Source organism: Apteryx rowi, unplaced genomic scaffold (genome assembly GCF_003343035.1).
Source record: "Apteryx rowi isolate R43461 unplaced genomic scaffold, aptRow1 scaffold_72, whole genome shotgun sequence".
In the NCBI taxonomy this organism is placed as follows: domain Eukaryota; kingdom Metazoa; phylum Chordata; class Aves; order Apterygiformes; family Apterygidae; genus Apteryx; species Apteryx rowi.
Genome location: NW_020451005.1, coordinates 77779 through 93625, shown reverse-complemented (window position 1 = coordinate 93625; position 15847 = coordinate 77779). Strand labels below are relative to the sequence as shown.

The window sequence follows — 15847 nt, the reverse complement described above, 5'->3', positions numbered from 1 at the left end:
TTCACAAAACAGGCTGTTATAATTTATCTTCAGTAAGGTTTTTTTTTCCTCAGACTTACATCTTGACTGTGGTGCTAAACAGCTTAAATCCATACAGTGATATTTGCTTCCAGGAAAGGAAGAGCATTGGTACGATACAATTCCTTCCCCCACAAACCATTGTCTGCAGATTCTGACAAGTTTTGAGCTACCCTGCACGGCCTGTCCTTCCATCCAAGTCAGCAGCAGTAGTGAAGAGTCAAAGCACACAAGGACTGCTAAGCACCTTTCAGGACTGAATCTCCCATGCCTAAAAACTAAACCCAGCCCTGGAATCCTCAGACATATTGGGTCTGTTTTTGTTTTTAAAGACTTTATTTCTTACCTCAAATTCAGCATGCCGGTGAATATCCTCTGCTCTCTGTCTACTCAAGATAAACTCTGCTTCATTAGCCACTCTTACTAAATGGTCCTTCATAGTTTGACTCAGTAACCTATGGACAGAAAATTTTTAAGAACTTCCTTGAGAGAATGAAATCCTAAAATAAGAACTTATAATACATATACAAATATTTTGAGCTCTGTTCCATAATACTGACTTATATTAATTATATTATGTTTCAGTAGTGAACAAAATTATTAAACAAAATGTAGACACTTCAGTCATTTGCTTTACTTGAAATACACATATAGACTGTAAGAAAATCACATACACAGAGCACATGTTAAAGAAAAATAAGCAATTTATACATATAAATATACACAGTGAATGCCCAAATGTAACTGATGTAAAGGCTAAATGAAAAACTGAATTTCACTGAAGTGCAGTTTTCTCTCCAAACATAAAATCAGGATTCTACATTAAGTATACATTTAAGTAATATTTTCAGGATTCTAAAACATCCTTAGTCTCACAAACAAAATGCTAAGACATACATTGTTCCAGCTTATGTGCAGAATAAAGCTGTAATTCAATCTGAGATTTCTGAGGCCTTCATAAACCTTAAGAGCACACAGCTTGAGCAGTTTATAAATGGCAGCAAAGCTGACAGATTGAATTACAACCTAATTATTCTGGGAGTTCATATATTGTTACTAAAAATATTCATACATATTCCTTTTTAATTAGTTACATTGGGATTCATAAAGTTAAAATTGGCTATACAGGAGCTACTCTGTTTTAGAAGGTTTCAAGAGGTACACATTTCCACAGGATCACTCAGAGTTACACCAGATAAATCCATTATATTCTCTACTGGTTAGTTTTTCAAAATACCTGGTATTATGCTATAAAATAAACTTTTTGTAAGGCTTTCAGTTGCTAATGTAGAAAAGAGCAGCAGGACACAGAATCACTTGTTTGCCTTGCAGGTATAAACCAAAATACGTTTCAACAAGTCCACAGAGTCTATTGAGACTCTTTCTTTACAAACCTAGGAATTATCATGCAAGACACTTCTAATGTATACGACTTTAATTTTATGAACCAGAATTTATTGCTTATCTAAGCTAAGGCTCTGTCTGTCTCTATCTACATGTTTGATAGTATGACCCTCAATGCTCTGCTCTCTCTGTTCCTGTCCAATCCACAATCCTGCACTTGCAGTAGGCTTGCAAGTCACAAGCCTGCTTCAGTAAAAAGAAAACCAAAGTCAGGAAAAAACCTGAAGATGAGAGATCTTTGTTCATTGCTTCTTGCAGTACAAGACCAGGAAAGCTGTAGCATAAGAGCTAATGAGACCATGTGAGCATGAACCAGTTGGTTGAAGTCACTGGATCACCATTTCCATGTAGATGAAGTCTTGTAAAAAAAGAAATGTGCACAATTCATTGTTTGAAGTATGACTTCATTCTCTGTTTTAGGAGGACCATATAGAAGCCACTGCATTAGGACTATATTTTCATTTTTCTCACTCCTTCCATTTTTAAATGGTTACTTTTGGAATAGAATTAGCTATTGATCAACAAATCTATAATTTGGCTAATTTATCTGCATACATTAGCGACAACTTTTACTTCCAAAAACACGCAGAACCAAAACTGCTGCAATGATGTAACTTTGATTTTATACTTTTTCAAAGCTTAAAAATTAGGAAAATAAACTAGTTAAGATGACACTGCTCAAACACTGGAGGGGTGTGGGGGGGGGGAAGAGTGTCTCTAGTAATTTACAGCAGTGTTCAGCAAAACATAAATCCCTACTAATGAACCAGTGAAAAGAAACTTGGCAGAACCAAGTTTCACAGTCATTACATCGTGGCAGATTCCAATCATTTGATTCCCATCTTTCTCCAAGATACACAGTGACACATTCAAATCTAACATGTAGGCATTTAAATAAACATTTTCTATTAAGCTAAGGACTTTCTAAAAAATATGGGGACCATAAATACTGATATATTTAACAATTTGCATCAACAGTTGAACAACATCCCATTATTTGTGCTGGGTTTGTCAATACCAATTCCTTTTGTTAACCTGATCAGTCTAGGAAAAATACCAGTCATCCTCTAAAATGCCCACCTGTGTTGTGTTCAGAAAAGCAGACTATATAATTAATAATTGTTTTACCAATTTATTACATAGATTTTCCTTTTCATCTACTAAATGTAACCAGTAAACAGTCCAGCACATGACTGACTGTACATTGGCAGTTACTATGCATTTGCAGAGATGATGGATTTGTTCCAAGCAAGGAAAGAACTATATTCCCTCACAGAGGAACAACATTCTCAAAACAGATTAGAAGTCTACCCAATAAAAAACAAATAGCTTTTGAGCATCAGAAGCAGCTTGCTTTCCTATGGATCAGTTGTCATGTTTGTCACTCCCACTTCTCCTTCCTAATCCCACACACTTTCTCATTTTCCCTATGATACCAGGCCAGCATGGCTAGATAAAATTTACACACATACTAAGTACACAGCTGGCTCCTGACAATACATTTTTAAATTTACTTGCTTTTCCCCAAAGGAGCAAGTAATTTGGGTCTATTTTTTCTTTCCAGCTATTTATCTTCATGAAACTCATGGAACTTAACTGTTTTTGAAATTTCTATCTCACTTGCAAGTATCTTTGGAATTGGCCAATATGTTCAAAAGAACGGGGGAAGACAGATGAATAATAACTACACACTTCTCATTTCCTTAAGTTACTAGCCAAAAAGCCCTGAATCAGAAGAGCCAGCAAGTAAAGAATTGACAAGATGTCTTAGATTTATGACTCTCTCATACACTGAGAAATTTAAGTGAAATAATTGAAGTTTATATATACATATATAGAGACACGCATATGTATACACACACACATTAAAAAAAAAAACTTCCACAATGAATAACGTATTCTTAAAAACATGACTTTGTAGATATTTCCTAGTTGCATTTGTCATTTTGGCAGCCAAAAATTCTTAAGGCTAAGAACTAAGGAAAAGTCTGAGCTTAGCATGAGCACGTATCAGTAACTTCAATCTGTTTTCATATAAAAATTTAGAAGCTTCACATTATTATGTACCAATTATTATACAACTACTTACTGCAAATTGCAAAATTCAGCCTCTACAGATCTTCAGGAGGTGAGGACAAAGACTATTTACTAATATAAGTGAGGCCTATGTAAGATAATGTACTGGTTTATACCACATGACAATTGCATTCATTATTTACGTTCAATAACCTTGAAGAGCAAATTTCAATCTGTTTTCGGTCACCTTTTTCAAATACGGCATAAGCTTAGTTTTACTTTCTTCTAATAATGCTTATATCATTTTAATAACAATTCAGATTTTATCATTATCTAGGTTTCATTTGGATTTTATCCTGGAGAACAGTATCCATACACATAAAAGAATACTCAGGTTTATGCTTTGGCTTTACCACCATGTCAAACTTAGCCAATTAAATATATATTTATACATATATGTAAAGGTGGCACGATTTAACAGAGGTGCCCCCAGTTATTATAAAAATTAGAGGCAAATATAAGCTCTCAGCATCTCTGTAAATTAGCATACCTCTGCTTAGATGCCTAAATGAAGTTTTAATCAGCTACTTCTGGACATCAATTTTGAGAATCTTGACAGCTATTTCTTTTCCATTTGAAACAACAAAAATATTGTTGAACATAAATTTTCTGAAGTGTAGCCCACTGCTTGCAAAACTAACAACTGTTTGCCAGCTAAGATTGCTACTGAGGCAAAGACAAAAATCTCACTCTTTCAAAAGTATTAGCTCAACTCCAAACTACATAAAACACGTTTTGTGCATATGTGAATGGCTATAAACTGTATTAACTAGATCAGGTAAGTTTATGAGAGGGAAATGCTTTCTTCCAAAGTAGAAATGACAAATTCAGAAAAATCCAATTCTCCTCATTAAGGCAGTAAGTACACTTCATGGATTTAAAGAATCATAATCTTTCTTTCTGGTACCTGCTCTGGTCTCCTACACAAAACTGATCACACATTTTCCCTAAAGTAGTTTCTCCATAAAATCTGTACCTTCAGTCTGAGCTACAAAATAGCTTTTAGAAAGATGAACCCCTCTCTTTTAAAAGATTTGAAGAGATTTTATACCATGTTCCCCCAAAAGAATTTTTTGTAATAAGATAATTACTGTCAATTTTTTAAAATTTCTATTTCTTGTCTGCTTTTAGCCTATTTTTTTCTTCCAACGACTAGTTCCTAGTCCTCTTTTTGTTAAATAAAAAAATCTGTCCAAAACTACTTCTTCAGATAAATACTTTTTCCAAGGTGAAAAGACAGCTTTTCACCTCTTAAATAGACTGATTTTCTCACCTTCTTTGAAGTATGCGCACCTAAACTGAAAGAAAAACTTCAGTTTAATATTCTTCTTACTTGTGTTTCATAATCTCTGTATATGTACCCAAGGACCAGGTCTGCCTTCTCATATTAATAATCTCACATGCCTGTTAACGTCTAAATTTGTCAGCGTTATTAATTACAAGATGCTGCTGAATGTGGTGATCTACACCCCTTCCTTGAAAGATCCACCTTTGTTTGGCTTTGTTTACAGAAAAGTTATTGAATTAACATTTTTTTAATCCTTAACAGGAGAAGAGGTGTGTTTGGAGTGAGGATGGACATGCTATGCAGTGGTTCGACCACAGTATCTATGTGTAAAGACCAGGGACTATGGCATACCAGGCCTACTTGTCTGCCTTCATTGCACACCAGATTCAAGGTCTCAAACAGATTCTTCTTTGTTTGCCTAAGCACTTTTTTCCAGACTAAAGTATTTCATCATGTGAGCAACTTTGAAAAGATGAGCAGTCTAGTAAAAATAGGCAATGGGACTAATCCCATGCTGGAAGTTAAATATATACTTGCATACTTTACCAGGTCAGGAATGAAGTGCTAAACCATTGAGAGATGGTGTCCCAACCAAACAGATTATGTATCTGGATTTTTATTGGGTTGGAAAAGAAAGCTATGAGAACATGAAAATGGCAATCTTTTTACTCTGACACCCAACTGCTGAATGCTCAGATAACTCAAACTTCTCTACACAACAAGCAAACAGGAAAAGGTATAAGAGGAAAAAAGTGGAACAGAAAAGATGTGCATTAGAAGAGAAAGTCAGAGATGGATAAATTCTGGGTTAGTGTTTCTGACATACAACAATTATCAATTTTAGTTAAAATACAGCAAAAGCTTTACAGGTGACATTTACAACTGTTTAGTGATAAATCTCTCAAAGTATTGCAGAGAGGGATTATGAATATTCCAGATGCTGCCATAACAGAGAACTCTGAGATAGCCAGGAAAGGAAGGTAAAGGTAAGCTTTCCTACTTGTACTCCTCATAAACCTAGCATATAAGAGATTCTCTTATTTCAAAAGGAGATATGTTTTATAATCGGATACACTCTATCTTTTATGGTATCTGACCGCTCAACGTGCTAAGTGTTGGAATTACTACTGCCAGAACGTTATACAATTGCTTTGTAGAACAAGGATACTTTACAGATATGCTGTTCAACCATCAAAAAATATAGACAAGTCCATAAGGTCCTAAACCTTTGAACACATTTATTCCCCTTAAAGTAGCAGAGGAGAAGAAAAAGCAATGCAGAACCACCAAAAAGCTGTATTGGATGTGCAACAGAATAAACCTTAAGAGCACTCTGAAAGGATAGCTAGGAGGGGACACACCAATCCAGTATTTTCTAATTTTGGATAGCTACTTAAAACATACTAACACCTAGTGAGAATTAACATGAGATTTTGTTCACATCTGGGTGTGACTGTATGATAGATGATTTTCGAAAATCATAATAATAGTAGAATCCCTGAATACACACTGAGTGTAGTATAAATATCTTGTTGTTACTCTTGCACTATTTTATGTTTTAAAAGCATTTTATATAAAAAACATTTAAGGAGTCTCAGGCACTCAGAAGTGGTTTATGATTTTGGTTTTTTATAGAACCAGCAAATTAATGACATATTCCCTAAAGCAAAATCTACCTTTGTCACATACATACACTCCGAAGTTACTAGCACCTCCAATAATAAAAGTTTACATTAATTTTTAACCATTAAGATATAGTTCTCTCCAAAGTGCTTCTGCTTAATCATTAAGTTGCAACATAGTTCATATGTTTCCAGTTACATAAAGAGATGGAATTTAGAGATGATCAAACAAAACTCAGTGAAATAAAAAAGTTTTAAAGATGGTTGTGTATGTCACATAATATCTCAGCGTGCACATGCACACACACACACACACAAAATCATGTAATGTCAAAAACCCTGACTCAAATCACTCATCCATCTCTTTGACTTATATCCAGGCTGTAATTTCTAATTTTCAGCACATTTTAAACATTGTTTAGTGTCTAGCCTAAACATCTTTTGTGGTTCAAATTCAGGCATTAACAAGGCTGCTTCTACTATGAAACCAACAAAACAATAAAAATAAAAACTTGGAATATAAATCACCAAAAACCCCGTTTATAAAACCTACCACTTACATAGAATGGGTTGTTAAAAAGCGAGGAAGTGTGGAGAACACTTTTTTCTCCCACAAAACAAGACTAAAGTGCAGGTCCTACACTATCAAAAGCTCAAGACAGAGGCTGCAATAAGGGAAGCAGACTGGTGGTAATCAATTCTAGTTTGGACATGACTACATTTATCATTTTTTTCCTGAGCCTTTTTTTGTCAGTTATGCACAGAGGTATAAGTGTGTCAGTTATCATCCATTTTTTCATTAATAGCTATATTTTTCTAATTGTTTTCCATCACAGTAGTTGCTTCTATGGCAACACATTCTCTAACGTTCATTCCTTGAGAGTGACCACACTATTGCAAGTGAAAGACAATTGAACAGGGCAGCCTACATCTGTCCCCTATTTTCCGTTAGGAAAGTGTGTAAGTAATTGGCCAACTAGTTTGATTGCCAACTATTTCAATATTAAAAAATATTTGCATCTATGACCAGTCAAGAGTAATATATACAATTGAAAAGAAGGAACAGCAGGTGACATATGTTGAAATGCTCTTAGTGCAGTTCTTTTTTTAAAAAATGCTATAGCAATACCTGATTATAGCATTGCTGTTTTTATACCACTGGATGTTATGTATTGGGGGAATACTATCAGTTACAACTGCTTATTTCTGGAAAGGTTTGGAGTTTTTTTGGTTGGCTGGTTGGGGGGTATTTTTACTTTTTAAAAATATTTGGTTTGTATGCTGTCTGCTTCTCTCCTTCTCCCAGCAACTTTTTAATTCAATGGATAATTCCAACCAATCTTTTTAATAGAAGGTTCGAGTTTCCCAAAAAATATTAATTATAGACAAGTTTTACATCCAGTAGAAGAAAAAACTCCTTGTAAGTGTCCTGTTTAAAAAAAAAGAAAAAAAGAAAAAAAAGAGGAGCTGAACTTTACTGAAAGCCAGACAATCCAATATAGAAGGAGAATCCTCCAATATGAGAGGAGAATTTTTATTAGCTTTCATTCCTTATTAGACAACAGAGGATCTAGCCTTCAGAAAAATGCCACAGAAAAACAAAGTTCATTAGTTCTGCTTCTCCTGCATATACTTGTGAATCCTTGGGTTTTGGCTTGTTTGTTTTGATTGATGATTTGAAAGGGAGATGGTAATGGGAAGAAAATTATACACATATTCTGTTAATTTAATGAGGTTTTCTTTTAACCAAACTATGCTTATGTGAGAGTTTAAAGCAACTAGTCTCCCAGTGTTCACTTACAGATGCATAAACATGTATGTATTGAACACATCATCTAAATCTTTGGATGACTAAGAAAACTGTGTGCATTTGAGAAAATTAAAGCTAAGCATGTCCAAGAGTCTCTTCCACTGAAAGTCTGAAAGAATAATTGCTGCGGCATGCTTAGGAGACTGATCCCTCAACCCCTGCCATGCCAAACCCATTATCACCCCAAAGGGGATAATAACTGTCATGCCTAGTCTCAAGTGCGAGTACGTTTGTTAGTGCACTGACTGATACACAAAATAAGGTCTGGCATGAGAGATGTTTCACACTAAAATGCGCTAATGAATCAAAACGACAGGAAAGAGTTTTAACCTTCACGGAGCCAAGGAGTTGTTTGCTAACTAGTCAAGTAGAGGAAATAACAATCTAACAAGGAAATATTTGTATACCCAAGGAAGTAAAACAAAGCTTTTTCCAGTTCAGAAAAATAACTTGACCATCTTCTGCATAAGGAGGAAACACGCTTAGTTTCAAGCTGAGAGATAAAAAAAAGTGTATGTCTGGACACCTTGGAAGCTGTCAAAGGAGGGGACTGGCAGCAAGAGCTAACCAGTCACACCAAAAGGAGAGCTCTAGCGAACAAACTTGCTGTCGTCTGTGAGCTCTTGGGTTGAGGCTCCAATAAAGACTAACCCTAAAGGGTGAACCCAAAGGCAAAAGGCAAGTACCATGGCTGAAATTGAGCCTGGCAGCAGTTGAACGGGCTAAGGAAATGTCTCACAATCTACACCTCTGCTGCACATATGGCATTGTACATTGGAAAGCAGTGGGTACAGGCAAATTTGTAAAAACATTTCAAAGAACATTAGTAGTATTCCCAGACATTATAATAATAGTGAATAATACTTATTCACTTTTATTAAAAACAGATACATGTTCAACATAGCATTGTTTTGAAACTCACATTCCCTTTCATACACAGAAAGATGTGATTTTCCAATACCTGCTACTTTAGCTTTTCACTTAACACATTCAGTACCTTGTTTCTCTAGACATCTTTTTCTTTTTTTTAAGAGGAAAAAAAAAACCCTAAGTTTGTCTCCCAGCCTTCAAAAGATTTCACATGTGTACTTCAAATATAGGTAGGTTTACTGTTCTGTATTTTCCCATACTAGTCGCCTGCCTGGAGATTTTTTCAGTTCTCAAAATCCATAATTTGACTGAGCACATACAAATCAGTTCTGCTATACGTCTGCAGAGAACCTGACATACCTGGGAAGCCTAGGAGCAACTATATATGTAGCACATTAGCGACTTGCAGCAATTATATGTAGAGCATTAGTGACTTGTAAACAAGCATTCAGCCCAACACATCCTGAATGCAGTGTACACTGAATAGACCTTGTAAGTCCCAGAGGCAGACTTTCTGCACAGATTTCTGTTCAGGGAATCCTAGCCAAAACATGGCAAGCCTAAACATAAAACTTTCACCTGGTGTGGGGTAGAGAGACACATTCATACCTTCCACATAACAATAAAAAATACTTTTGAAAGCAACTATAAGAAGAGATTTAGATCTCTTCTAGATCTTTCTCTTCTAGAAATATTTCTAGTTGTCTTCTTTGCCACATAATATTCAGAATACACTTCAGATTAAAAGAAGCTACAGTCTTTGATATCTTTAAGACTAGTCCAAAAATGAGTAATAAACATCAGGAATAAAATCCTGCTTTACAAAGGTTATGGGATGGCTAAGCCTTTTTCCACCAGGAAAGCAGACAATAGTGATCCTGTGATTCCACAAATTTCAGGCAGTTCTTCCAGCCCTTAATTTCATATTCATTCTAACACTACGCACGTTATGGTACCCACAGACATTCCTAGTACTTACTTCCTGCAAGTCAGTACTGTCCTCTCGACAACCACCTTGTCTTTTAGACAGATTATACAATATTTACGGAAAAGAATTAAAAAATTAATCTATTAGCATATGATTATGCAGTTGAAGTCTACATCACTGTTATTTAGCTATTTCCCTTTTTAAGTTATAATTAAAGAATCTGAGCTTTTAGAGTTGCTAAGTTTATAATGTTATGGCAAAAATACATAAAACAATAACAAATACAATAAAAATATAGAACCTGGAATGTTTTAGTACAGTGTAAGTATGCGTGCAAGAAAAATAATGTGCAACCTGTAAAAAGAAAAGAAAAGAGAGGCTCTGGAATGTAGTTCATGCCATATGAGGGATAATGGTTTCATTTTAGCGAACGTTGAAAAATCCTAAAGCACCACCAATTCAGCAATAACTTTAAATGATCCTATAAACAGCAATGGAGAAAAAGAACTAGATAAAAGGAGGCATATTTAAGAATTGAATCCCTTCTCCCTATAATGACAGTTATGTTCCTGCTTTTTTAAAAACAGCTCTGCTACATGAGTCAGGAACAAAATGAAGTAACAATTACTTAGATATTTTTTGCTAACCAAAACCACACTTTTCAGTCTTCAAGAGATCATCTGTGCCTGAGACAACCGCTCTGCTAAGGCTAGCCCATAAGTTATTGATGTTGATGGAGGTGGGGGAGTGATTCCATCTGTGTCTGTGATGGGCAGTGTAGGTTTATCAAGGAAAATGGTCAATCCCGGACACCTTTACAGATCAAATGCTCTCTGAAAACTTGACCTGGACAAGCAGAATAACTACTAGGGGAACTGCTGCTTACAATTCAGCCTCAGTAATGGATTTGTTAATGATAATCATCTTACTCAGATGAACCTTCCATTGTGGTTTACATGTGTGTGGGATCTCTGCATTATCTGTGCTAATAAAACATTAATCAAGGGCCAAATTTACAGCAGGCACTTCATAAGTGAGGTCAAGACAGGTCAGCCTCACATAATAGGAAACAACTACAAGCTAGATCTTAACACTGTAACTGAACACCGTTGTTACTTTACCTTGGCCCTTGGGATCAAGACTAGTAGCAAAATGTTTTTTTCTGCCTCAGAATGGTGTTTCCCCTATCATAAACCCAAATACAACCATTAAAATGGTCATTACTTTGGCATATCTTGACAATATCTATGCATTTTAGAAGAAAAATCTCAAATAGCTACTCTCCCTCATCCTAAAATGTTAAAAGGATAATTATATAGCATTTTAGTTTATGTGATATATCTCAGTAAGGCTCTCAAAACACCACCAAAAACACCACCACCAAAAACACCACCACCAAAAACACNCACCACCAAAAACACCACCACCAAAAACACCACCACCAAAAACACACTTCCGTTTTTCATTCAGTAGCTATCCTAATCCTGTAAAATTGATTTTCTACTGAGATTCTTACTAGCTTAACTTACTTACTAACAGAATTTAGGTTTAGAAGATGGCTTTTCTTATAATGCTCCTTAACTAACTCATTAAGACATCTTCAAAAAATCCTTTAGGAAAAGTAAATATTGCTCTTAGTCTGCCTCAACAATCGATTCCTAATGAATAAAATATTGATGGTTCTGAGTAGTCACCACAAGTCAAAGAGCACAGCCTCATCACCTGCTCTGTCATTTTCTGTAAGTCCCAGTAAAATACACACATATCATTACTGATAGAACATTTAACTGAATTGCTAATATTAACAGAATTTTTAATATCTTTAAAGTAAAGCTCTTTCATTCTATTTTATGAGGTAGATAGGAAATAAATGAGCAAACTAGAATCTAATTTTTAAGACAAAGGCTTATCTTACAATTCCTGGTTAAAATGCCTTCCAAATATCAATTCCCTTCTTCAAGAGATTAGCTGAATACAAATTATAGTATCAATGTTAACCAGTGCACAAGAACAGGAAGAAAGAAAATCCACAACACACTCGTAAGTGAAACATTTAATGGTACTAAAAAGCATCCAGATTCTGAAAATGCCATAATTAATATTAAAACTAAACAAAAGTATTAAAGAATGTGAATTTAAGCTCATAAAACTCAAAGGAATTGACACAAAAAGAGAACTACATTAGGGATCAACAATATAAAAAAAAGAAAAATTATTTTTAAAAAAATCTCAAGCCACACAACTTTCTGAAAGCTAGGACAGAGGAGCTATCAAATATTGTGACTTACCTTCCCTCATTGACAAGCTCAATAAAGGCAAGGCCAGCGTTCTTTTGTATAGAGTTCTGCCACTCCTGGAAAAACAAAAGAAAGCTAGTTGCATGAAAAGAAGAAAAACAAGCAAAAAAGCAGTGTCAGCTAAAAAGCTATGCATTTTCTTTTCAATTCTGGCAATTTACACCACCCCCAACAAAACTATAAAGCACTTATCAGGCTAATCGGTAAGAAAGCAATGCCAGCAAAACAGTATCATTCACTCAAAATTAGTTATATTCTTTGGAAGGGAGAAGAAAATGCAAAAACAACCCACAAATGATCACATCTTTTTCTTTCACTATGTTATGCACTAATTCTGAAATTACTCTGAGTCACAGATGCACTTTGCCTTAACGAACATTGGAAAAGCTTGAAATAACTCTTCCATACTAATGCAAGGCTCATTCTTTAGATATAGATTTTTTTGATGGCTCAAAGTTTTATTTTGCATATATACCCGTAATCTTCTCGAGCATCATACACTCATTGCTCCTCCAAAAATCTACTTTATCAAAGGAACGCTGGAACACAACCAATCTAGATGACCTATCTCTGGTGTTTGTTTCCCCCTTTGAAAGCTCAGGAGAAAGGAGAATTGGCTAACAAAAACACAATGAAGATTTTTAATTCCACACTCAATAGGAACAAATTAATAGAGCAAAAAATTAGAGCAGCAAGTGTGTGAACATTGCATTTTGGGGGAAAGGTGGAGTCATTTGGACAGAACAGACCAAATACTACTCTTAGTTTAAATCAGTCCTAACTGTTTTTGTTTTCCTTGTACAGTAACTAAAGCATCTTTCTTAATCAAAAACAATAAAACGTTTCCATGTCAGACAGCTGCCTTAGTTTCATATGCTCTTCCACATCAGCTTTCTTGATTTTTCAGTCTTTATAGTACGAAATAATAATCCCAGTGATCATTCACATCAGTACTTCTATCAATGTGGTTCTTAAAAACCTTGTCAGCTCCAAAATAGGCAAAAAATGCAAAACTGCAAATATTTCCTAAAATCACTTTCAGACTTCTAAATGCAAGAGTTTTTAGTTTCCCTTATCAAGAGAGCAGGTTCTTTGCCGCTCAGTTTTGCAAACTGCATTACCCCTCTCAGTCAGTGACATGAAGGTTTGATCATACACATACACGCACACAAAAGTCAACAGTATGGTGTTGTTTTTTATGATACATATTTCCCTCACCCCCAAAAAAGATTTCCAGATTTCACACACAGGAAAGGGATTTACAACTCTGATCTCTTAAGGTTTTAAATGTTCCAGGCCCAACATTCTTTTACAACTTTTAAGCTGCAACACTGTATTACAATTTTGAAGCAGTCAGAATTAAGAGTACAATAATTGGAATTTGTGATGTATTACTCCTCATGAATTATAAATACATTTCATTACTTTTTATATAACTAGTTTATATGCATTATTAGGCAAGCAACATTCCAAATATGTCAGCTATGTTCCATTTACATGTTGTCACATATGACATTTTCTCTTTCTGTTTTTTTTTTTTTTTTTTTTTTTTAAGGCTACAAGGGTCATTGGCTTGCACTGCTACATGTCTTAATAATATTTCTCCCACCATCCTTCCTCCAGCTCTCCCCTATTGCCTTCTTATTGCCACCATTACGTGGCTTAAAGTGAGTCTGTAAGAAGGCCGAAATAACATTAAGAAGCATTTATTTTTATTAGAAAATACCTTTTGGGTCCTAATATTCTAAACAAAATAATCTAGGCAACTAATACTCATAATTGTATTTTAATGTAAATCAAGTTGTAAATATTTAACTTTGTATAATAATAATTAAAATAATTCTCTGTAAGCATAAATGTGTGAAAACTCAAGAAAAGCAAAATAATTTTCTTCTATTTATGACATCTTCCATCTGTTGCTCTCTGCTAGTAATATATCTGTCTGCTCTTTAACAGAACTCAGCACCACACTTGAAAATTTAATTGGTGAAGATAGAGGTTGCCAAAAGTGAAAAGAAAGTGCATTTTTCATGATACTTTTCAGCATTTTTCTCTACATCACAGACATCATCAAAGAAGGTGTTAGTCTAAACAATTTCATAAATCACAGCTGAATGCACCCGAAAGCTAGTTTTAACAGTTGAAAGAAAAAACTAATGGTCATCATCTTTCATGATCCATTCAATATTTCCCCACAGTATATGTTGCCTCTCAAACAATTACACTCAGTATGCATATTGCATTATTATATCAACCTCTTAGTTATCCATCTCCCAAAGGTATTAGGGAAAAACATGTTAAAAGCCTCAAACTCAACCACTAATGCAACTAAATAACTACAAAACACATTGCAGCACTTTCCTAAGGAAGGACTGTAAGGGAAGATCAACAAAGTCAATTATTTCATACCTGTTCCAAGCTGTACTTAATTGACCATCGTTTCCTATGGCTATAAATGTTTAGTATCCGAGAGACAATCTCTTTTTAATGCTTTTGGTCAATGTACAGTGTATAGTGAAACGGGAAAAACCTAGAAGCACTAAACACTATCACAAGTGGCTACAATGAAAAATAAGCATTGCAAGGAGACAAATAAGAAATCACATTACATTCAAATACTTTGTCTTATGTGGAAATTTCTTAGCTCATTATTATTTCACCTACTCCTTAATGGAATCTGTAAACCCTTTCGTAAACACTCTAGATACAATGCAAGTACTATATCCTTTCCTGAAACGGTGTTTTAAGCCTGGTCTGAATTATAATTCCATATGGAGTAACATATTGCACTTCCCAAAGCTTCAGCACAACCCTCCCAGAAGCAAAATTATATCCCAATCCTTGATAGCACCAACTTTATATCATCAGCAAGTTTCATTAACACACTCTCATTGAGTACACAAAGATCATTAAATGAAAACATTAAACAGTGTGGTCTTAAAACCACCCTTTCAGAAACTAACAATCTCCCTCCAGCTTTATATTATGACCTAGTGTTGCCCCATTTGAGTCTTCTTTTTTTCTTTTCTTTTTTTTTAAATCTATTTTACAGTTTGGGGCTTGTTTATTTTTCTAATTCATCTCAATTAATGATCAGTCATATGACAGTAACAAATGCTCCACAAAAATTCATATAAATTACTACCACATTTCCTTTGTCTGGGAAATAAATCTTGGCCAAAGAAAGCAACCAAATTAGTCTAGCAAAACAATCTCCAGTAATTCTGTGTTCCATCTCATTTTATTTTTGCTATATCCGCAAGAATACTTATTTCAGTTTTCAAATATATTTAAAAGCCTTTCATACTACAGAGGTCAGCTTATGTGGTATAAATTGATCCCCTTTTTCCCTTTCTTAAAAATAAGCTATGTCTCATATGGCATCATTACATAAGGTTTTTTTTTTTTTTTAGAAATTCTGCACTGACCTCTGCATTTTCAGGTGCCAGATCACCACTTGTTTCTTCCATTTGTTGTTGGCTCCCTACTCATTCCTAATATCCTTGCTCAGAGGCAATCCTTAAGGAGGTGGTT

General features: G+C 34.8%; 1 protein-coding gene across 1 annotated transcript in view; it reads right to left on the bottom strand.

Annotated features, from left to right (window-relative positions):
• The window catches only part of LOC112976363 (lipopolysaccharide-responsive and beige-like anchor protein), a gene marked incomplete at its 5' end in the record, with an annotated part of 360077 nt that overhangs the window by 268454 nt on the left and 75776 nt on the right, over nt 1-15847 (bottom strand). The window contains 2 exons of the mRNA XM_026087491.1: nt 365-473; nt 12305-12369. Coding sequence (XP_025943276.1) covers nt 365-473; nt 12305-12369 — 174 coding nt within the window. The remainder of the gene's footprint in view (nt 1-364; nt 474-12304; nt 12370-15847) is intronic.